Source organism: Ctenopharyngodon idella, chromosome 9 (genome assembly GCF_019924925.1).
Source record: "Ctenopharyngodon idella isolate HZGC_01 chromosome 9, HZGC01, whole genome shotgun sequence".
NCBI classification, from domain to species: domain Eukaryota; kingdom Metazoa; phylum Chordata; class Actinopteri; order Cypriniformes; family Xenocyprididae; genus Ctenopharyngodon; species Ctenopharyngodon idella.
Window position 1 is genome coordinate 30,917,048 of NC_067228.1, and position 24,225 is coordinate 30,941,272.

The 24,225-nt window shown below is 37.0% G+C and overlaps 1 protein-coding gene across 7 annotated transcripts in view; it reads right to left on the reverse strand.

Moving 5' to 3' along the window:
• The window catches only part of fmnl2a (formin-like 2a), a 107,048-nt gene that overhangs the window by 50,386 nt on the left and 32,437 nt on the right, over nucleotides 1-24,225 (reverse strand). For all 7 annotated transcript variants that reach the window (XM_051905899.1, XM_051905900.1, XM_051905902.1 and 4 more), the window contains exons 2-6: nucleotides 21,691-21,774; nucleotides 18,977-19,057; nucleotides 10,781-10,857; nucleotides 2,737-2,820; nucleotides 1,895-2,050 (exon numbers count right to left, since the gene is read on the reverse strand). In XM_051905899.1, coding sequence (XP_051761859.1) covers nucleotides 1,895-2,050; nucleotides 2,737-2,820; nucleotides 10,781-10,857; nucleotides 18,977-19,057; nucleotides 21,691-21,774 — 482 coding nt within the window. The remainder of the gene's footprint in view (nucleotides 1-1,894; nucleotides 2,051-2,736; nucleotides 2,821-10,780; nucleotides 10,858-18,976; nucleotides 19,058-21,690; nucleotides 21,775-24,225) is intronic.

The window sequence follows — 24,225 nt, forward strand, 5'->3', positions numbered from 1 at the left end:
CAATCTTTGCTTGGTCTTATTCATTGTTGAAGACACATGCTAGGGCTGTGCAATTAATTGTATTTTCGATTTCAATTCTTATTTTGGCTTGCAACGATTATGAAAACAAGATAATCGAGGTAAAACGATTACTGTAACGTTACCGCTGCCGCATTCCGTTCAGCACACCTTCCTTTCCTTCACAGTGGTGCTCTTTTATTCCTCCCTAACCCAAACTTAACATCCAAATCAACCGAATAAGAGAGGGATGTAAAATGCAGTCTACTGTTGCTAAACTTCGGACGTGCTTGATATTAAACATAAACAGTGCTATTAAAAGCACATTAAGCCACGAAACAGACGCTGTTCTCTAGGCAGCCACCTGTGCGTGCGCTCCGAGACAGTGCGGAACGCGCATAAGCAAAGGGCTTCAGATACGTGCCTAAACATTCAAATAGCCAACACAAATATATTGAAATTCCGTTTTGGTAAGTATCCTCGTAAACGCAGTCGGTTATGTCTTAAGTGAACACTGAGAAAGTGCGCGTGTGTATTGCTGCCTTCACGTGCTATCGGAAATTTGATAATTACCACTTCTGAAGTCGTGATTACGAGCTCATTGCATTCATGTTTCGAATTGAAAGGGTGTTCATGTGCAATTTTTACCTAGGAAACTCGTATTTATCATAATTCCGAGACCTTGTGAAGGCAGCATAACAGTAGTCTTATATTGGGTCTGTGCAGCTCTTAAAGGGACAGCAGCCAACATTAATGATTGCTAAACTATTTCTTGTTAATCTAACAAGAAAAGACAAAGATAAAATCAGTCACTGCTCTTGAATGAATAACTTTTTTAGTTTTAAATAAGAATTAGTCTATATTTAATGTATACAGCAGTTATTTTACATGTGATTACTTTATTCAATTTCTTTATTCAACCACTGGTTGTACATCTATCTGAAAAACCTAAAGCACTGTTTATTTCATTTGTATTTTTGTTCTGTTGTATTTTTTGTATGCTTTGCTTGTAATTAGTTTCTTTGTTCTTATTTAATTGTCGACTGTTTATCGTCTTCGGCAGCTGTTTTGAGGACTTTTTACTTACATTAATTAACATAGTATTAGTTTTTGCTGAAGTATTGATAATTGTGAAATTTCACTGACATTGAAAATTACTCACATCGTGAAATAAGCCTTGGATCATATCACCCACCAATAATCGTGTTAAATAATCGTGATTTCAATATTGACCAAAATAATCGTGATTATGATTTTTGCCATAATCGAGCAGCCCTAACACATGCATCTACATATACAAGCAGAAAAGTTGCAAGCTTTTGACATGTGACCCAAGGAAAAAAACAACAACAACAACAACAACTGAGCAGAATTCCAGAATTAGAATCGGGAATTCTCTAGCTACTGTATAAGGGTTAGACCTTAATCCAATTCAAATGACAGGGAGCTTAGCATATTGAACCCATTCAAACAGATCCCCTCAGGCTCAGTGTAAATACTTCGGTCCCGTCATCAGGCTGGTAAATAACAGACAGGGAAGTTCCTATATTAATTCTCATATGATGCTGATGTGTCAGTTATCCCATTCCTCATCAGAATAAAAATATCTAAACCAGTGTGAGTCAGCGGCCAGACAGACAGACACATGTCGATTGTGTTCTACTCTTGGTTCTGTCATGGTGCACAGTTTCCTAAGCCATTTAAAGTCTTACAGTCCTCATGACTATACAAAAGAGCCTTTCAGAAATCACATGAAGTCTGTACACACTCTGCAGTTGGACACACCATATCAGTTTAGAAATATTAGATGCAGTACTATCAGGGTCTTGTATGATTCATTTGCTATGATTATGCTGTAATAACAACCAAGGATGTTTGTGTTCATGCATGTTCACACCTTAACGTTGAATGTCTGCTGGTTCTGGAGAAATTGTTGCCTGTGACAGCTGATGAGAGGCTGTTTCCTCCATGGAGATCTTCAATCGATCGACTCCAGGCTTTAGATTTATCCACCGAGTTATCTGTGCTGTTCTCAAAACTGTCACCATCATACCTGTAAAACACACAAAAAGAGAATATTACAGAGTCACCATATATACTAGATTTATATACTCCATTTATTTGTGGCCTTGAGGCTTTTGCTTATATGCGCATTGCAAAAGTTTGAATCCTGTTTATTTTTTTTAAATAAAATAAACAAGAGTATATGCTGCATAGTTTCAGAAAAAAATATACTATAAACATCAAATTTATATAATAAAAACAATTTTAAAGATGTTAATGACTAATATTTAATGTGAGAAAAATGTATTTAATATCAGTGAACATACTGTGTTGTGAGTACATATGTGCATACATTTTTTAACATGAAAGTATTTAATACTAATAAAATATATATGCTAATTATATTTACTAATTAATAATTAATAATTACTAATAAAAATATATTTTGTATTGGGGTGTCAGGATCATTTTTTTTTTTTTTACCAAAACATACTAAAACATAATTTCTTATCAGGTTGTAAAGTGCTATTTGTTGTAAATGGGATCTTGTGACTTGATCTGATCTCAGTGAACAGGCTGCATACACTCTCTAACACACACACACACTCACGCAGGTCCACTCAGAGCAGCAGTAAGGCATGCAGTCAGAGCCACACACAGACACAGCAGCGGTCTGAGTGAAAGGAGCCATTGTGCTCATTGTGTTCATGTTCGGTACAATCACGGGTGACTTACGTGACAGCATACTGTGCAAACGAAAGATACTCCACCAACACATCCAAACCCTTATTCTCCTCATTCAGAAACTCCCGCACCCACCTAAACAGAGAAAGAGAGAGAGAGCATTACAAAAAAATACTGTTGCAGTACTATGTTAATGTGACGATATCTTTATATTACCATTCTTTATCATACAGCACTATTTGTTATACTATAATATCTTTAATCATGCAGTGGACAATCCAAGAGACTCTATAGAGCAGTGAGTTCCAATGTTCAGAAACTGCACTTTCATACAGAGACAGACATCATGAAATATGTATCATGGAACGGCGTCTCAGTAGCTTAAAAAAACAGCTTCAACTCAGTTCAGAGATTGAAAGCAAAGGTTTCATGTAGATGGATTTCTCCCTCAGAGCAACAGCAATGAGATACTTCAAAGACATTGCAGAGACATCCCAGAATACTGCACACATACACATTGACAAAGACCGCAAGGATCCCAGAAATGATCAAAAGCTGGTTTTCACCTTTTCTTAGCAGTGAAAAGTAGGCCAGAACCTGAAAACCTCACAGTTGTGATTATAGAATTCTGAAGGAAAAATGAGTTATATCTCCATTTCTTTTCATTTTCTAATAAGCAGTTTGACTCATATTGTATGTGTTAATGTAGTTATCTGAAAGTTATTGGATCAGTATGAGGGAACTATGGAATTTAAAGCTAGCTCATATGACCATATTGTTAAAGTGCCCCTATTGTGCTTTTTTGGATATTATCTTTCATGTAGTGTGTTATAGCAGTTTGTGAATGTAAAAGGTCTGCAAATTTCAAAGATCAAAGTCCACAATAAATGGAGTTATTGTTAATTGGTAAGAACTGATTCTGAACTGCCTGAAACGAGTTGTCATTCATCAGTAATTGTCTGTATGCAAGCAGTGTTTTGGGGACAAGCATTGTTTTTGCTTGCACATTTCTTTATTTAACACATTAATTGTCTAAAGAAAAACAAAAAAAAGTATACATGATTTATTGTAATATATAATAATAACTTTGTAATTTCTTTTGCTCCCTTTTTTGAAAGCAGAATTGAATACTTGAATTGTTTTAACTATGATTATATTATTAATCACTGTCATCTGCAGTTTTGAATAACAAAGAAAAAAATCAAACTGGTAAAACTTTTCAAAGGATCAAAGGATTTGTCTCCTGTTTCAAAAGTTCTGTACACAAATCAGCTAAAACCAGTTAAAAAGAGTTTGTGTACATTCCAAAATAAACAAAAAAATTTAGAGATATGAAAACAAAGAAGGATGCCAAATAAAACAATATATAAGCAGTTTGTTCAATGACAGGGGTTATGAGAAGAGCTCTTTGAATGGTACAGTTAATAATGAAATAACTAATGAAACAACTTAATAATGAAAGTTCAAAATTGTTGTTAAAAGTTGTTGCTTATTTAGGAACTCACACACACTATATTGCCAAAAGTATTGGGACACCCCTCCAAATCATTGAATTCCGGTGTTCCATTCACTTCCATGGCCACAGGTGTATAAAATCAAGCACCTAGGCAAAGAATGGGTCTCAGGAGTTCAGTGAACTCAAGCGTGGTACCGTGATAGGTTGCCACCTGTGCAATAAGTCCATTCACGAAATTTCCTCACTACTAAATATTCCACGGTCAACTGTTAGTGGTATCATAACAAAGTGGAAGCAATTGGGAACAACAGCAACTCAGCCACGAAGTGGTAGGCCACGTAAAATCACAGAGCGGGGTCAGCGCATGCTGAGGCACACAGTGCGCAGAAGTCGCCAACTTTCTGCAGAGTCAATAGCTACAGACCTCCAAACTTCGTGTGGCCTTCAGATTAGCTCAAGAACAGTGCGTAGAGAGCTTCATAGAATGGGTTTCCATTCTATGAGCAGCTGCATCCAAGCCTTACATCACCAAGTACAATGCAAAGCGTCGGATGCAGTGGTGTAAAGCACGCCACCACTGGACTCTAGAGCAGTGGAGACGTGTTCTCTGGAGTGACGAATCACGCTTCTCTGTCTGGCAATCCGATGGACAAGTCTGGGTTTGGTGGTTGCCAGGAGAACAGTACTTGCCTGACTGCATTGTGCCAAGTGTAATGTTTGGTGGAGGGGGGATTATGGTGTGGGGTTGTTTTTCAGGGGTTGGGCTTGGCCCCTTAGTTCCAGTGAAAGGAACTCTTAATGCTTCAGCATACCAAGACATTTTGGACAATTTCAATTTCATGCTCCCAACTTTGTGGGAACAGTTTGGGGATGGCCCCTTCCTGTTCCAACATGACTGCGCACCAGTGCACAAAGCAAGGTCCATAAAGACATGGATGAGCGAGTTTAGTGTGGAGGACCTTGACTGGCCTGCACAGGGTCCTAAACCTCAACCCGATAGAACACCTTTGGGATGAATTAGAGCAGAGACTGCGAGCCAGGCCTTCTCGCCAACATCACTGCCTGACATCACAAATGTGATAGCATGCACTTTCAACAATTGCTGAAAGAATTAATTTAACCAATGTCAAGGGCCAAGTGCCCAACTAAAGGGAACACTAATCACCATAATGGCGACATCAAACAGACTTCAACAACTTTTGTACATGTACCATTTGAAAGAAATAAAGACAAACTGGTTTGTAATTAGTTAACATGGTAATGCTGTTTTTGAAGTTAAGCATCCTCTGGTGAGATATAATTGATTTTATTTGCAGTTGATTTCATCTAAGGCTGTGTGGCTCTAAGTCAACTGTAGTTGTTATGTTTCTGCTCGCCTCTTCTCTTTTTTCTGTTCTTGTTGTTCCTCTTATCTTTAGTGATTCTGCTTGTTAACTGCAGGTGTTTGTCACTAATGGTCAATCATTAATTGTAGAGTGAACCTACTTTATTTCACTAACTGCAACACTGCTTTAGTGTTACATGTAACCTGCAACATGTGTTTTTCTTTAATAAATAATTCACTAAATTAATTGGAAATTTGTCCTGGCCTTTATTTAACTATGAGCACACATTAAGAAATATATGTAACACATACAGTTTTTTGTTGTGGTCTTGCTGGGATGATACCAGCACTCAAATGACAACATATGCTGGTCAACCAGCACAACTGCTTCCCAGCAAACCAGCATCCCATGCTTGGGATCAGCAAACGAGCAACCAGTATCCAATGCTGGCCCCAGCAAACAAAATATAAGGTATATATGCTGGTGACCAGCAAAGCTAGGTTTTTGCATGGCATGGCAAATCAAATGTTGCACTCTGTTCTTTTATTAATGGAGCCGACTGTACATTATCCCTTAAAATATAACTTTAACATAATGTACAGTACAAATGGTGGAAACATTGTAAAAAAAGGAAAAGATCTGAAACTTTAGTGACAAGATTTGTGGTACCGTACAGTTGTTTTGGTTTTGTCAAACCCTCTGTGAGCAGACAATACTGCCTTATCTCATCTAGATTAGCTAGATCATTTATGTAATCTAGTTTAGTACCATATGGTAGCTAAATCTCTATACAGTATGTTTATCTGCTCTGGCTTTCTGGCAATATGTTTATCTGGTCTGGACTGCCCTTGAAATAATGAAACTATAATAACAGAGGATGACAAGGAAAGAGTGTGTGTTGTTTGATACTGGAATATCACATCTTCCCATTTTCCTGTTGTGACATTTTCCTGACCTCCCTGAGTTCCGTCAGCCTTTCCACTTCCTGTAAATCCTAGTTCCCAGCATGCAACTGGGTGTGTGATTTTCAGGTCTCACAAAATCTTAGAATCTCTGTGCAGAAAGTAGTTACATATTAATCATACTTTTCTTCAGTAAAAAAAAGCAATACAACTGCTAATATTAATTGTGAACATTGTCTTAATATGCTGCAAAAGAAAATTAACTCATATGTTGTTCATGCAGTTATTTACGACATTTTGAATAGTCTGTATCCCCTGACATACACTCCTGACAAATCTAACCAAAGTCTTGTTGTGTCATAAATTACTGTTGTGTCATAAATTACACATTAATTATATGCTTGATTAGGGATGGAGCTAAACTCTGCATGACAGTGGAGCTCTATGGCTAGAGTTGCTCACCCCTGAGGTTATGAGATGAGACTGTTTAGCAGTGTAAAAATACAAGAAATCTGGTTGTGTCAATTTTAGGATACTTAGACAAGTCATACATGCAGCATATTTTGCATATTATAGAAATAATGATGACTTTGTCTTTTTTTATACCTTAATAGGGCAACGTATTCTGGGAGAGACAACTCATAAAATCCAATATATCAAATATATCAAAAATTCCTTTATGTTTTGAAAATAGGCTCATTTTCCAACTCCCCTAGAGTTAAACAGTTGAGTTTTACCGTTTTCGAATCCATTCAGCCGATCTCCGGGTCTGGCGGTACCACTTTTAGCATAGGTTAGCATAGTTCATTGAATCTAATTAGACCGTTAGCATTTCCTTAAAAAATGACCAAAGAGTTTCAATATTTTTCCTATTTAAAACTTGACTCTTCTGTAGTTACATCGTGTACGAAGACCAACAGAAAATGAAAAGTTGTGGTTTTCTAGGCCGATATGGCTAGGAACTATACTCTCATTCCGGCGTAATAATCAAGGAACTTTGCTGCCGTACCATGGCTGCAGCAGGCGCAATGATATTACGCAGCGCCTGTGACCCCCTGCTTGCACAGGGAGCGTGCCTTGCAACCATGGAGACATTTGTGAAAGACGCTGCGTAATATCATTGCGCCTGCTGCAGCCATGGTTTGGCAGCAAAGTTCCTTGATTATTACGCTGGAATGAGAGTATAGTTCCTACAGAAGAGTCAAGTTTTAAATAGGAAAAATATTGAAACTCTTTGGTCATTTTTTAACGAGATGCTAACGGTCTAATCAGATTCAATGAACTATGCTAAGCTATGCTAAAAGTGGTACCGCCAGACCCGGAGATCGGCTGAATAGATTCGAAAACGGTAAAACTCAACTGTTTAACTCTAGGGGAGTTGGAAAATGAGCCTATTTTCAAAAAAAGTGGAGTGTTCCTTTAAGTCCAGATGATATTTTTTATATAATATATATAATTTTTATATAACTTTTTTGACGGAATACTGCAGAGAGCCATTAAAGCTTCTCTTTTTGTTGATAAGCGCTTCCCTTTGAAATTAGGGGAAGATGGTTGGCGCATGCTGTGCCCCCAAATGCACGTTACAGCGACCCAAACTTGCATTTACTGTGAACCGAGCCGCTCTCAGATGCTGAAAACTCTGAAGGATCATGAGGTGCTCGCATATAAGAACACAGTGCCATGCTTCACTCTGAAACATGGAGCAAATACATTTATTTAATTAAATCGCAGCCTTTGCAATTTGATAATCGCACTAAGCTATATTGCGATTCTAGTTTTATTTTGATTGATCTTGCTGGCCTATTTTATTGTATCATGTTTCTCTTCTTGAGCTTAAATTAATTTGGTTATGTTACTAGTCAAACAGCATGAAAACATACTTCACTTTGTATTTCTGCAGTATGCTGATTTTTGTTATGCATAGAATACCTGGATGATCTACTACAGTGGTTCTCAAAACTATTATGTCTCTCTCGTCATTCATTCATTCACAGCCTCTACTAATGAGCTGATGATCTATATCAGGGCTGCGTCTGAAAACTGGAAAATGCTGCCTTAAGAGGACACATTTCAAGGTAGGAAGGAATCAAGGCACGTCCGAATCCAATGTTAGCTTCACTTCCTGTTTCCTGAGATACCTTCATCTGATCGATTTTTGAAGGCAGCATAGATGTATCCTTTGCTGCCTTTGATATCCCACAATCCTGTGCTTTCCATTCTGTAACAGTTGAGCTAGAAAAATAAAGATGCCGTCCGAAAGTTGCTTTTGTTGGTCAGTTTGTGTGTAAATGTATGTTTTTGACCAATATTTTCCACTTTTGATGTCATTTCTAGTGAGAAATTACTAGTGTAGTAATTCAATATTTATTTAGTTCACAACAAAGCTTGCGGTATTTTGCTGTAGATCATTAAACTGTTACGCTGCCTCAGGAGTCTGCCTTACAAGTTTGATGGAATTTTTTAATTAATCATAACTAACATTTCTTTTTCCTTGCAGGAATAACATTTATATGCCTTTGAAACCTAAATGTCCTCAAACTTTAGGCCTAAGTCAGTGTGTGTCTAAATCACATCCAAATATAAGAAAAGGGAAAATGAACTTAGGGACAGCTAGACAACCATCTAAATATAATAGCCCCATGATATTGAGTAACCAATGAACTAAAAAACACATGATACGGGCAGATCTTGCTTTACATAGTAACATGAGGGTTTGACCTATGAAGAACCAATCATATTGTAGAATGCTTTGCCATGCTCCTATCCTATATAAACTGTTGTATTCTTCTTGCTGGGGGGATTCTCTTTGAGTGATACGAGGTCCTCTGGCCGTGAATAAAGCAAATTCTAAGGCATAGTCTGGAGTCTATCTGGTTATTGCTACGCAGCAATTTAGGGAACACTAAAGACCTTATTCCCAAGTGATAGTGTTCAAAAGGGTCAAGACGGGTGTCGATTAGGAGACGCCCCAGGTGATCAGGTAAACTTAAGTCAGGTGCGTAGGGGAAAATCTACCACACAAGTCATTGCCTGATAAGGCAGCGCGGCAACAAGTCAGCTGCCTAGGTTTTCGGATGCAGCCCATGTTTGTCATATGAGGGAGTCATCCAAAATGTGTAGTGATGGAATTCCTCCAGGATATCTTTGAGAAGCATTGATCTACTATCTAGGACACCTCCCCCACAACCCTGCTCCTGGGGACCCACTGTCCTGCAAAGTTCATCTCCAGCCTTCTTTAGCTCACCTGGCCTGTGATTTTTCAAATGATCCTGAAGAGCTTGATTAGCTGGTTCAGGAGTGTTTCATTAGGGTTGGAGCTAAAATCTGCAGGACAGTAATATTTATCACATTATTTTAATTTATTATGATAATCACACTGATTGATAGCACAAATAGTTTTGCAGCTTATTATTATCTATAATGATAGCACAAATAGTTTTGCAGCTTATTATTATCTATAATGATAGCACAAATAGTTTTGCAGCTTATTATTATCTATAATGACTTATGAACCTTTAATGCCTTTAACCACTGCGCCATGTCTTGCTGATTTTTCACAGTGTTACACATGAGCACTGTCTTATTTAAAAAAGGGGTCCCAATGTCCTGCTTTCTTTTCTAAAAGAAAAAAAAAAAAAAAACACATCCTGTGTGATCAGTGCATTAGGCCTGTCACCTGCAGACCTCGGTTGTAACAAGTTGTTATTTGAGTTATTGTTGCCTTTTTATCAGCTTGAAGCCGTCTGGCCATTCTCCTCTGACCTCTGGCATCAACAGCAAACCCTACAGATAGTTATGCATGAAAATCCCAATGGATTAGCAGTTTCTGAAATACTCAGACCAACCCGTCTGGCACCAACAACCATGCCACGTTCAAAGTTACTTAAATCACCTTTCTTCTCCATTCTGATGCTCAGTTTGAACTTCAACATATCTTCTTGACAACAGGTGTGTCTCACATGAAGCGGCGCTGTGCAGACCAATTGGCGTATGACACCAAAGTACCACTAGAGAGATTAGAGAGCAGATGGCTCTGTATGCTTTCGAATCGCTCTCACAGTACTTTGATGTCATACACCTATCGGTCTGCACAGTGCTGCTTCAAGTTGAACACACTTCAGTAAGTATTACTCAAGTATTACATTCTAAACATTATTGTCAGGATAGTCCTGATTAGGTTGTGTAGAGATTTCCACAAAACCTGGACAGAAATATGACAAGTTCAGTCAGGAATATTTGGCTGGTGCATGTGTTGCTTCAGACAAAAGACCTTTATTTCAGCTTCAATTCATCTTACATGAGGGCTTTGCTACAGTGTCCCTTCAGGAGTGTGTCTGAGTTACTCACAACAGTGATCACAGCTCCAGCGTGAGCAGTATTTAATGAACACACATGCACACAGATGAACTCACCCAATGTGATTGGTCCGTAATGAGATTTCCAGCTCCCGCAGGACCTGCGTCGACTCCTGCACTCTCCTCCTGAACTTCTGTAGAAGACAGAGCAAAAAAAAAAAGTCTTTATTGCAGCCTTCATCTCTTAGGCTTAATAACAACAACAAGAAAGAAATCTTGTAAATTTAGCACTTGTTTCTCCTAGACAACAATGGGATTAAATAAATAGCAAATGAAGAACAAGTCACATATGTATCCTTTACACTTACATTAACCTAAATGTTTCCAAGAATTTGTAAATTCAGAGAAATTCACAATTTTAAATAGTGCCCGTCCCTCCCTTGTCACTTATCGCCTGTCAATGACTTAATATCTGCGTTATCCCTGGTTTCCTTGTACTGCATAGTAACCATGGCAACAGCTGTGTAACGTCTAGCAACGCGCTGTTGTCGTTTCGTTCAAACATTATGGACCATGACAAGCAAACTTTGGGACAAAAGGAGAAATAAAACGAGGATCAATATTGGCGAGAGCTTTGCGACAAACTTTGACTTGACAGAGATCAATGCCGCTCTTGCACGGTATTAGACAAGGTAAGCAAATGTAGGCTACATAAGACTAATCAATAATGTTATATAGCTCAACACGATGAAATGTTAGAATATCATCAGTATGATATTCTAATGTTGATCTAGCTTACTGTTAGTCTCATACAGCCTACAAACTAATACACAGAATAACAATACAACTTTCAACACACTCAAATGCAGTTTAGTATGATAGTGTAACGTGAGACCAAGTGAAACAGTGCTGCGTTACCTCACAATTTTAATTCGTAAAATAAACTAACCAGTATTAGTAGTATTTCACCTTTGCGAGTAGTTCGGTAGAATGAAATGTCCTCATTCCTGGGACTCGCGTGTGGCACTGATATCTGTCTCTCATTAGCAATAGCGCCCACGATTCTCGGCCACGCCCTGCTTTATACCACAGTCATGTTAAAAACATGAATGCATTCACTCATCCATAAACATCATTAGATCCATCGGAATAGCGAGAAGTTCCATGAGTCTATGCTCATTCACTGCGTCATCAATCTACGCATTTGTTATAGAGTACCTCAGGGATGACGTGTTTTTGTAGGCAAAACCCGGAAGCGAGTTAGCATTTTAGGACTTCTGGTTCCATCGCCCTAAAGTCAATGGGTTTTTTGAATGGGTTTTTTGAATGAGTTTTTGCTAAATCGCCTGACATAAGGTCTGTGGTTAACAAAGCCTCTAAATATTTTCACATTTTGATCTATGACATAAAACACACCAGTTATAACCCGCTTGTGATTTTTTAAACCTTTATTGTGTCTTAAAAACGGCGGTTGCTAACAAATTGCTAAAAGGGACTACTTCCTTTGGCGGGGACTTTAGACGTCATCATGACAAACAGGACATTTGGACAGCATTTCTCATGGAAAAGTGGATAAGTATTCATACACAGTGCAGATCATAATCAGCGAGCATGTTTTTAAATAAAATAAAATTATTTTCTAAATAAAGTTTGAGGAAGCTTGGTGGTGGTGAGGTTGATCCACGACCATGGTGTGTTATAGTCCGTTTATAGCCTATTGTTAGCTTTTTTATATCTGACGACTTTATTTAGGCTTCAAAATGTATAAATGTTGTGTTAACTTGTAAAGATTATCTTGATAGACAAAACGTACAAGTGTCATAACCCTTTGTTAAACACAGAGCTTATTTTTTGTGATTTTCCAAAAGTCTATGGGAAAAACGCATAGGCTTTCAATCGAGGGAACCCGTGCGCCGCTAACGTCCGGGTTGGCCTACAAAAACACATCATCCCTGAGGTACCCTATTGTTTTGAAGAGTTTAGTGACCCCTAGTGGCGGAAAAAAAAAAAAAAAAAAAACATACTGTGCCTTTAATCAATAGTCTTAATCAATATATTTTCTTTAGACATATGCCAGAATGTTACTTAATCAAAATAATAATATTTGGCATTTTCAACTTAATTTCTCTATAAATAAAAGTTAAATTAGCTATATGAAAGCAGAAATACCACTTAAGATAAAAATAAAAAAAACTTTTGTTAGTCAATGTTTAATTTAGTCTACTTCAGCAACTTTGAAAGACCTAAATGTTTTTTGTGATTAGAGGTGCACCGATACTAACCGATAGCCGATTATTCAGAATGATATCACCAATGCCGATACCGATAGTTTGGTTTTTCTTAAGGAAAAAAAAATCTCTCCCAAATAATGTTGCAAACTATACAAGGAACCCTCTCATTTGGTACACTACAATATTAGAGGTTACAATTAACAGCAGAGCTGTTGTTTATTTTCAGATATAGCCTAACAATTACACTCAAATAAAAACTTAAATGTTTTTATAAAACTTAGTATCACATAAGGTAGTTTTCATAAGCACTTGTTGTATTCTTGGCAAATTTACACAAACATAATTAACAGTAAATAAGCTCCTCTCTAGTGTTTTTTTATATAGATAGATAGCTAAGAAACTGTGAACACTGGAAAACATTCCTGAGGCAAATTTGACATGATGTGACATATTGTTCACAAGCTGTTTTATTGACGTCTTTCCGCGGTTGAAGCACAAATAAAGTGATTACATGAGACGTGATACATTCTGGTAAGTTGTACTAGGCTATATCTTTCAACATACCTCTGATGATCATGCATGTTTTTCGAGATATAACTTGTCTTGAAGAGGAAGAAAAGACTCGCGCTCCGCACTGCTGCCTGAACTGAGACATTACAGCGATCTGACACGTCACATTTAAGAGCGTCAAAACGCCATTTGTTGTTTGAATTTCATGATAAAATGGACAGAATTTGAAAACTGAAACTTTTATTCTTAACAGAAGTAACAAGCACAAAGCCTTTTGCGATTATTGGATGGGAGGCGCGACAAATAATATTTGATGTAGCAAAAAATAAAAATAAAAACGCAGACCTGGCAACCGAGGCTTGAAATACGGGTGATTCATAGGGTCAAAAAGAGCCTGCTTTAGCGTCACTATTTTTAAACTGTTAATGCGTTAAAATTCAACACAAAAGCTTGTTTGCCAACTGCCAAGAAGAAGAAGAAGAAGAAGAAGAAGAAGAAGAAATTCAACACAAGAGTGATTTTCTTCACACACAGTATGTATGAGTTGCAGTCTGAACACGTTATTCCGCACCCTTTTGATTGACAGGATATAATCAGCCCTGATCATCGGCTGTTTTTAAAAAATGTTCAAACAATAGTGATAATAATAATAGATTTTATCGGACGATGCCGATTGTTGGCCGATACATCAGTGCATCTGTAGTTGTGATGTTTTTTTTGTTTGTTTGTTTTTTGTTTGTTTTTTTTAAAGATGCATCATACTGTATAATCAGCTACTAAAAAAAGTCAGTAAAGCTAGCCAGTCATTGCACATCAACGCTGTCACAGTTGATGGATTTAGCCTAATGCTAAATTGTAAACAATGGTATGCAACAAATGGGTGTGTTGTATCAAGACAAGTTTAATAGCATGGTAATATGTCCCAGTATTGGTATATTATTTTGCTTACTCAAAACAGTATTTGTTTACAATATTATTATCACCTGCTAAATACATAGTTGAAGTACATAGTATAAGAATGTGAATTAGTTGACTTATTACATCTCTCTCCTTCTTTCTGCTGCTGTCTCCATCCCTTCCTCTTTTTCACTGTCATTCCTTCTCTAACACCCTTTGATGCAATCATTTCAGTGTCTGACATCAGTGAACCAGATTGATTATTAATGCCTGGCCTGCCACTCATCAGCGTGGCTGCCGTCTAATTAGCGTTTCAGAACTGCAGCAGCAGTTTTGAGTTAAGATTTGGCCGCATATCTCATTCAGCTGGTAAAAGCAGTGTGTCCCTCTCATTGGATGGCATTTTCACATGCATTTCACCTGACACGTGATTGGGTTGGCCACAAAGCCACTGTAACCATGGCTACAGAGAACAAAAGTGGGCCCACGGTTTGGATTCAACCCTATTATGAGACTAAGTGGAGAAAACAACCAAATAAACCCATTACTTTAAAATAATTTGGGATTTACTGTGCTTTCAATCCTTTATTTATTTTTTTTTATGGTGCCAAGTTTTGAGTTGGGTGGATGTTACAATGAATATGTATCTATGTTACATATATCCAATTTTATATATATATAGATGCTAATAAAGCAATTGTTGAAAGAGTGTAGGGCTATAAAATGAATGAGGTTATAGCTTAAATAATTGGTTTTAGGAGAATCTGATGAAATGTTTCATATTATTAACATCTCTGAAGCAATGCAAGACTAACTTGAAATGACATGTTGTCACTTATATTTCCAATCTCTCTTATTTTTTTAACCTTTCCTCTCCAAACTGTTATAGAGACACATTTTCATCATCCAATCAATTCCTTGTGGATAAAATGAAGTCCCGTCCTACATTTTTTTTCTGACCAAATATCCTGTTTCATGTTTCATGTGGGAATATGACAGATTACAGAAATAAAATGGGCAGCAAATGCATTTCACAGCGACGTCAAAACTATCACATTTCAAAAATCCACTTGAAAAATTAGAAAACTTTGTCACTTTTGGCTTACTACATTTCTATACTATGATTTGGTACACATAAATTCCAATCTTTAATAATATTTAGAATGAATATTATGCAAATTAGGACAGAGTGACAAAGTGAACGAGACAGACGCATAAAAACAACAGAAATAGTGAGTATAGAGTATAGAGAAAAAGAGGGGAGTGTATGCTCTGTTGTTCCCAGCGTGGGTGTGTTTGGCACATGTGGAGTGCAGTGTGTTTTCAGTGTGTGTGCAGAGCTCACGCTCCCACCTCAACTTTAAGCATTCCCAGCTGCGGCGAGAGAGAGAGAGAGAGAGAGAGAGAGAGAGAGAGGGAAAGAGAACGGGCAAAAAAAAAAGCAGTTCTCTAGAGAGGTCATCCTGGATTGGAATCAATGGCACAGACATTCTTCAGGACCCTCTGGAATGACCCTCTTCCTGCTGCGATCCGATTGGCTGAGAGCCGCGTGTGGAATGTACCGTATGTAAAGCTCTCGGCGCACACAAAGTAACAATTGTTCAAGTCTGCAGAAAAGAACCATAGCCAGAACGTACAACCATAACTCTCTCTGTCTCTTTCTCTTTTTCGCTTTCATTGTATTCGTCATCTACATTCACTGGGACTTTCTATCCATTTCCCTCTGTCTATTACTTTTTATGTGTGTCTCAAGCCTTTCGTCTTCCTTTTCTCTTTCACCACATGTTCAAATGATCCCCCATCCCATCCCAATTTTTTTTATTCTCGTTCTGCACTTTTTCTGAGCTCAGGGACATGATGTCAGCCATCGGCATGAAACGCCCATGAGATCAGCCCAAGAACACCTTCAGAGTCCACACCACAAGAAAGACATAAACAATAATATCTGACCTTTAATATTTAATCACATCTGTCTTCAATTCATTTCCGGTCTATTATCCCTCCTGGTCACTCTCATCTCCTTGTCTCATAGCTTTTTTTTTTTTTTTTTTTTACTTAGGGTTAAAGTTTTTATAGACATTTGATAAGGGGTAATATCATTAATATAATATCATGATATTATTTTGTTTAGATTTTAAAGGATCATCATGACATAAGAAATAATGTACAAAAATAAGAGAAGTTCCTAAACGTAATTTTGGGAAGAGTGAACACATAATCTTTATATGTAATCATAATCTTTTACATAATCTTTTAATTAAAGACACAATATGTAAGATTTTTGGATTCAAATATCCCAAAACCACTAGAACAATGTTATATATCTTGACTTTTGTACTTTCATTATCCCAAATGTTTCCAAGAATGTCTGTGCATTGCCTATCAATGACATCATACCTGCGTTACCCTCGGTTTTATTTTGTAGAAACCATGGGAACACCAAATAAGCTTTAATATATTATGTTTTATTAGACAGGCGAGCAACTGTTTGGATACGACAGAAAACGAATCATATTATATAGTTCAACACAATAAGTCTTATTGTTTAAATCTCGTTTTCTTGATTTACTGCAAGTACCATGATTTACCATGCCTAATATCAATCTAGCTTATTGCAGTGTGACATGCTTGAGCTACTCCTGACAACATTGAAAAGTAAAGGAACATTCGCTTTGACATGTCCAGTCTAAACAGAAGTACCCCATCATTAGGAACAAGTGGATGTTTTATTTTCAATGCCGTCCCTGTCTGCGATTCTATATATTTTAATTTGTAGTGTACCCTTACTTTTTCTTGTGTACTGGCACTTCTCACATGTTGCTGGCCCCCGTAAGTCAATGGACAACTAACTTTTAAACAAGTTTAAGTTTACTACAACTATACAGATGTATTACATCTGTATAGTTGTAGTAAAATTAAACTTGTTTAAAACTTGTTTAGCTGTGGTTAAACCCAATAAATGAGCGGACTGGACAGAAACGATCATCAAATATGCTCTCGTTTGCAGCACACATTTCATATCAGGTAAGGTTAAATAAACTATTGTCTTTTGTTGGTATGGATTATGGTTTGGCTACCTGTCTACAGATTTCCCATGCATGCCCACCTAATCGGAAATTGGGGAACAAGTTAAGTGATGTCTAACGTAACGCTAACTTTTTTTAAGTTAGCCAACTTTGTTAGTCGTAGAACTAGCAGTTAGGTAACTGCTAGATAACAACCAGAGACTAAACATAAAGGAAACTGTTTGTGTCATCTTTCTTTCTTTGTGTCATTCCTCCATCCACTGAGTGAGCGTATACGGGTTGGCCAATCTGGTTCCGTCCATTAAAGTTAACTTTTTCAAATAATGATCATGGTCCTGGACAGTGAAGATAAAATCAGATTCTCTCCAGTCATTGTTAAAAAAACAAGGTAACAAAACTTGCTAGTTTGTGCTAGTGAAGTGGTCTGGGGAATCGTTCTGCCTCCACCTAAGCTCCGCCCACAAAAAAGTGTCACAATGTTGAAAAACTGAAAAGGGGTCTGTAGCATCCGCTTCTTGATTGCCGTGTTGTGCCAGAAACTACTGCAAAATTCTTTAAATAAACACTTAGGGGTAGCCTAAGGGTGAGTGTTAAGACCTTTGTTGCAACTCTCTTAAAAATCTCTGTTGACTCGTAGAATTTTTGTCCTCTCAGGGATACTTTTAAGTCAAACCACTTGATTTAAATGGCTCAGACTGAAAAATCTTTTGCACTCATTTCTTATGCTACGATTCTTCAGAAGGATATGCAGAGCAGAAGGTGCTACACACATAGCCAATCATTGTGCAAGATATGGCTGATCTCAGAATCTGATGGCAAGGTTACCATCTGATGCACATTTCATTCAAGACTGGTAAGTCGAAAGTCGTGCTCTAAAAGAACCAGGTTTATATTATGAGCATTTCTGATGAAGAAATAATCATTAGATTTGCCAAAATATGAGATTCAAGTTCAAATCTGTATTTGAATTAACCATTATTTGAATACATCAGAATGTTCTATTTGGTCTACAAATAAACAAACACACTGTGGTTGGTCATTTCACAGTACATGTTGGTGAGACAGACTAAGTGGGCAGTTCTTGGCCAGAATAAACTGCAATCTTGACCAGTCTTTAAGGCGCAAGTCAGAAGTCTGTTTATGAGAGTCTAGGTCATGGACCACTCTAATCTTTAGTTGTTCTGATGTTTATCTGTATCCTGTTTGCTCCTTACTGCTTTACTGTCACTGGGCCACATTTCTAAATGGTCGATAAGTGTTGTTGACATGCAATTCGGGCCATCATGTGTTCATACATCTGTCTGACATCAGAAAGTTTTAAAAGTTCAGAACAGCTCACTTTCAAAAAAAGAGGAAGTTTTAAGTTTTGAGTTCTTATTTCTCATGATATGACCCCTTTAAGGCTAGACACGTTCCCTGTACCAGAAATCAGCTGTAAAGCAAGGTGTACAATTGATCCCTATCACAGGAATCAAGTTTGCCCAAGCAGGAAGTAAGTTTTACCCCAGCAGGAAGTAGAATGCCTGCTGTTCCTCTCCATACTATTGTAGAGTAGCTATAAGGGCAGCACTGTAACCAAGATAACTGAGTTATCAGGAGCTTTGTTGTGTCTGAAGTCATCACACTCTGGGAATAAGACCAGAACTCACCTTTCTGGTCACGGCCGGGTCGAGATAACTCTGTAACTTGTGGATGTATGTGTGAGGAGGATTCTTCACCTGGAATCGTTCCTGGAAAAGAGAGATAAAGAGATGTGTTCATGGTTTTACTGATTTTAAAGTAAAAGTGTTAGCAGTGTTAGTTGTGTGCTACTGTAGTTGTATGAGGAATATGGAGTGGGTTTATCCTTTTTAAGTCACAGAAACTAATGCATGTGAATTACTTTCAATCATCACCAAAATGTTGTCCCAACTAGCTTAAAGGGTTAGTTCACCCAAAAATGAAAATTATCCCATGATTTACTCACCTTCAAGCCATACTAGGTATATATGACTATTTTCTTTCAGATGAACACAATCATTGTTATATTAAAAAATATACTTGCTCTTCCAAGCTTTATAATGGTAGTGAATGGCACTACTGATTTTGAAGTCCAAAAAAGAGCATCCATCCATCATAAAAGTAATCCATACGACTCCATGTTTAAATCTTTATAAACTAACATAACTAGTCACAAGTTGACTTGCGCCAAAAGAGTAACTTCTGACACAATGTATGACACAGGATGTAGGAGTATTGTAAGTTTAGATGCCTCTCGCAGTTCAGACAAATAGGGCTGTGTAACAAACTCAAGCTCCTCTTCTCTTATATCGAAATCCTCCGATATTTCTCTTTAAAAATTCTCATTTTAGACTTCTAATTCATGACCGGTGTTTTGTTTTGCTCTATCCTCTGCGCTTCCGCGTTCATCAGTGCGTCATGCGCCAGGTCAAAGATTTCTCTTTTGGCATAAGTTGATTTGCGTAGGCCCTCTGCCGGAAGCTAGTTATTTTAGTTTATAAAAATTTAAATATGGATATTTTTCTTACAAAAACCCATCACTTTGCTTCAGATTACAGAAGGCCTTTATTAACCCCCTGGAGCCACGTGGATATCTTTTAAGATGGATGGATGCGCTTTTTTGGACTTCAAAATCAGGAGTGCCATTCTCTACCATTATAAAGCTTGGAAGAGCCAGGATATTTTTTAATATAACTCTGATTGTGTTCATCTGAAAGAAGATAGTCATAAACACCCAGGATGGCTTAAGGGTGAGTAAATCATGGGATCATTTTCATTTTTGGGTGAACTATCCTTTTAACAAAGTTGACTGAACAATTTTATGTTGATAATGTTGATGATCTGTTAAAGGGATAGTTCTCCCAAAAATGAAAACTCTGTCATCATTTAGTCACCCTCATTTTTTTTTTTTTTTCAAAATCATAATATAAGAAAAATCATAACATCTTTTGTTAAGATGTTTTAATAAAACCTGAGAGATTTCTGTCCCTCCCTTAGAAATGGAAAGTCAATTTCATCAAAACTTTCAAGCTTCAAAAAGTAATCCATCTTGAGTGGTTTAATCTAATTGCTAATTTTGCAATGAACAAGCTGGCTAAACAAAGTATTCAGTTATAAACAGTTTGTGGGAGAGATTTTCAATAAGAATCAATAAGAGTTAGTTGACATGTAGTTGCAAAGTAACCAATAGTTATAGAATGGTCGAAAGTGGACTATCGAAATAAAGCATAACCTTAATCATTAATGTATAACACTTACTCATACTAATAATTTCATTATATTCTAAATCAAATGTGTAAACAATTCTCTCACTCATTTGGATATTGTCCTTGGCAACAGCCTATCAACAGCAGCGAATAACAGGAAAGAGGAAGAGACCTACAGTAGTTCTGCTCAAAACAACACAAGGCTCCCGCACACACACAACACATCAGCCACAGATATCACATTTGCTGAATTCGGAACCGTTTACCAGCATACTACTCTTATTATTTCTAGCATAGAAAGACATTGTAAAAGTAATACGAGTAGCTAGTATGAGGTTTTAAATTCAGCAATTGACGTTTAACATGTGGCCAGTGTGTGTGTGGTTCAGGTATACCCTACGTTATTATGGGGACAAAATGTCCCCACAAAGATGGCAACATCCCAAATCCTTGTCCTTGTGGGGAATTTTTTTGGTCCGCATTAGGAAAACAGCTTATAAATCATACAGAATGAAGTTGTTTTTTTTTTTTGAAATGTGAAATGTATTGTTACTGTTAGTAGTAGTTGTAAATTGGTTAACATGGCGGCTCATGTGATCTCAACAAGGCAGCATCCTCTGATATAAAATATTATCAGTGGGGTCACATGATGGCCTGTAGAATTCACTATCATTGTCACTATCACTGGGTGGATGGAATGATGAGTATTAACGATGAGTATGAAAAAAAACACAACAACAACCAGACAAATTGTGTTGTCTTCATGAGGACAAGATAAATACCATATGTTATGTCTGCAGTGACACAAGGTCATCTGATGAACAAACAATGACTCACTGTAGCACAGATTGCCCACACTTGTCTCACTTAAATGCATGGTAAAATCTAAAATACATGACTGGGACCAGTGGAATTCCATGGTAAATAACATCACCAGAGTCTGGCACCATGTTAAAGTTCATTCATAAATGAAAATTCTGTCATCATATATCACAATCATGTTGTTCCAAATCTGTATAACCTTTTTTTCTTTTCTTTTGTGTGTACAAAAGAAGATATTTTGAAATAATTGTCTGTCGTTTTGGACCCCAATGACTTTCATTAGATTGACTGGGAGAATGGAGGAGGTATGAGAAAGAAAGCATGTACTGTATTACCTGGTCACAAATGAGTTCCCATTTCTTCTCGTTGTCGTACTGCCGTAGTAATCTTGCTTTGTCTGGAGGCAAGTTCATTGAGTTCTGTATAAAGACACACAGAAGGAATAGTTGAAGTTAGTTGAAGTCATGTAACTTCCACTGCTATCAGACAAACAAGAGTGTTTATATATTTTTACTGGGGAAAAAAAGACAAAAAAATAAATAATGATTAAGACATGTTTTATAGCAATCCACATCTCACAGACACAACACAAGAGTGCTTTTCATGCAGTGCAGTTTTAAAAATGGGTTTAGTTAAAGAATATGTGTTTATCTGACCCCTTACAAATAAATTCACCCCATTCATAACAAACTCACTTCCATGGCTGTGTGTGTGTATTGGAAAAAAAAAATGACTGTGTAAAATGCGCTGGTTCAGCAGAAGAGGAGACACATGGGGCTGTATGTCTGCGCCAGCATCTTCTTCCTCTACAGACAGCGAGAGCTACTAAACTGAAGAAATAGTGCCAGTAGTGCAGAAAGAAAAAGTGATCAGTGGCTGGTTTTTAAGTCTTTTTAAGAAATAAGTTAAGACAATTCATAGAATAATATGAAGTGAATGATAAATAAAAAAATTAAAAAATGAACTGTACTACAACAAATTCAATATTGACAAGTGATAAGTATCAAGTCTCCCAATCATTCAAACGTAAAGGCTGTGAGATGTGTTAGTTTAATAACACTGGAAACTAAAATACATTTGGTTAATGTGACATGGAGGAAAAGAAAATAAATGAAGAAACTTCGCTGGACAAGAGCTGGAGGTTCTCACTGAGAAAATTATTGCAACGAAGAAAGTTCTCCTTGGGAGGCTTGATAATTACAGTATGTCATGAAGGAAAGTAAGAGATGTGCACATATGGAAGTGGAATGGATGGCAGAGGCTGTGTCAGCTGCGGCTAGATTATATGAGTACAATACTGTAGTGGTTATATGTATTATACGTTGCACATTTTGCCATTTTATTTTTTTTATTTTCTATATATATATATATTCCCATTGAGAATTTATATTTTTAGAACATTCTTTTTCAAGAATTTGAATTCCTTTGAATTATAAACAAGTAAATAATATATTTTTTTAAAATTTTCTCAAGTTTAAAAATAAGAAGAAAATAGCAGTTAAAAACCACAAACACACAAAAATCTGATTTTAACTGAGTGTAAATTTTAAATGTCGAAAAACTTGGATCATGGATCTGGCTGTGGTTTAATATTTGGAAATTAGAATGATTAAGATTTCAGTGATAACGTATACAATTTTCAAAACACACCTTGTTAAGCAATGATATATGCTTCCGAAGCCACAAGTCACAGTGATTCGATATTGTTTTGTTCATATCATTTCATGTTTAATTATCAAATTCCTAGTGAAGAACTACACTACCCATAATTCTGAACAGATATAAACCAATCAGAGAGTTACCACAAATAAATGAGAATCATGGTAACAGAGCTCAACAGTGACCGCCCAATCCCATGACTGCTTATATATTTGTATATGTTTGAATGATTTTCAACAAACTTCATATACTGCTTAAACACATAGAGTCAATTGTATATAAAATGTATTAAATTTTATACTAGAACTCCTGATTTAACCACGTCAATGAGATGAGTAGTTCACTCAATGTTAAAGTTGGCATGAAATGAAAGTTCACCCTATTTTTTCACATCTATTTTCTAAATGCATGTTATTGATCTTATAGTGAACAACATACAGTATGCAGGACTTCTTCAATCATTTAGTCTGCTTAAACTCGCCTCCGCAAGCTTAAGTTCATCTGCCTCCATTTTTGAGTGCAACACCAACATCTCAAAAATAATAAGTTTGGATAAGTTTGGATTTTTTTTTTTTTTTTTTTTATCTCTATGAAAATGAAAGGGGTATATAGTTCCAGAACCAAGGCCTTTTAAAAAGTGGGTGGTGCCCATAATCATATCTAAGATCATCCAAAATAATTTTCACTTCAACAGTTTTACCAAGGAGCTGTTAGCTTTGTTTTTTTCAATAGCGTATAACTTTGTGCTGGACTGCATTTCCATGTGGTCCATGTCTGTGTGGAGATGTTTATTCTCAAACATACAGCCCATCTGCACATGTGTGTGCTCAAACTCCAAGCATGTGCTGAGATCAGAACTCCACCTCTTACACAAGCGCTGTCCTTTACATCTGCCCTACTTTCACACATCTGCTGCATGGAACTCCCCCAAAACACTGCAGTCACCAGAGCCCCATCCGTACCCCACCCTTCAGAGCGAACTGTACACCACCCGCCCAAACACAAACAGATGATTCCCTCTCCAACTGTGTGCTGATGGGAAAACAAATCCAGAGTGCTAAATTACATCTTAATTTGGAAAAAACCTATGGTACAGGAGCCATACTATTTATCGGTGAGTATAGTCATGGGCTGCTCTTGTTGTTTTTCTCTGTAGATTTCCAGAGCAGTGCTACGCACACAGGGAGCCTCTTTAAAGTGGACGGCTATGT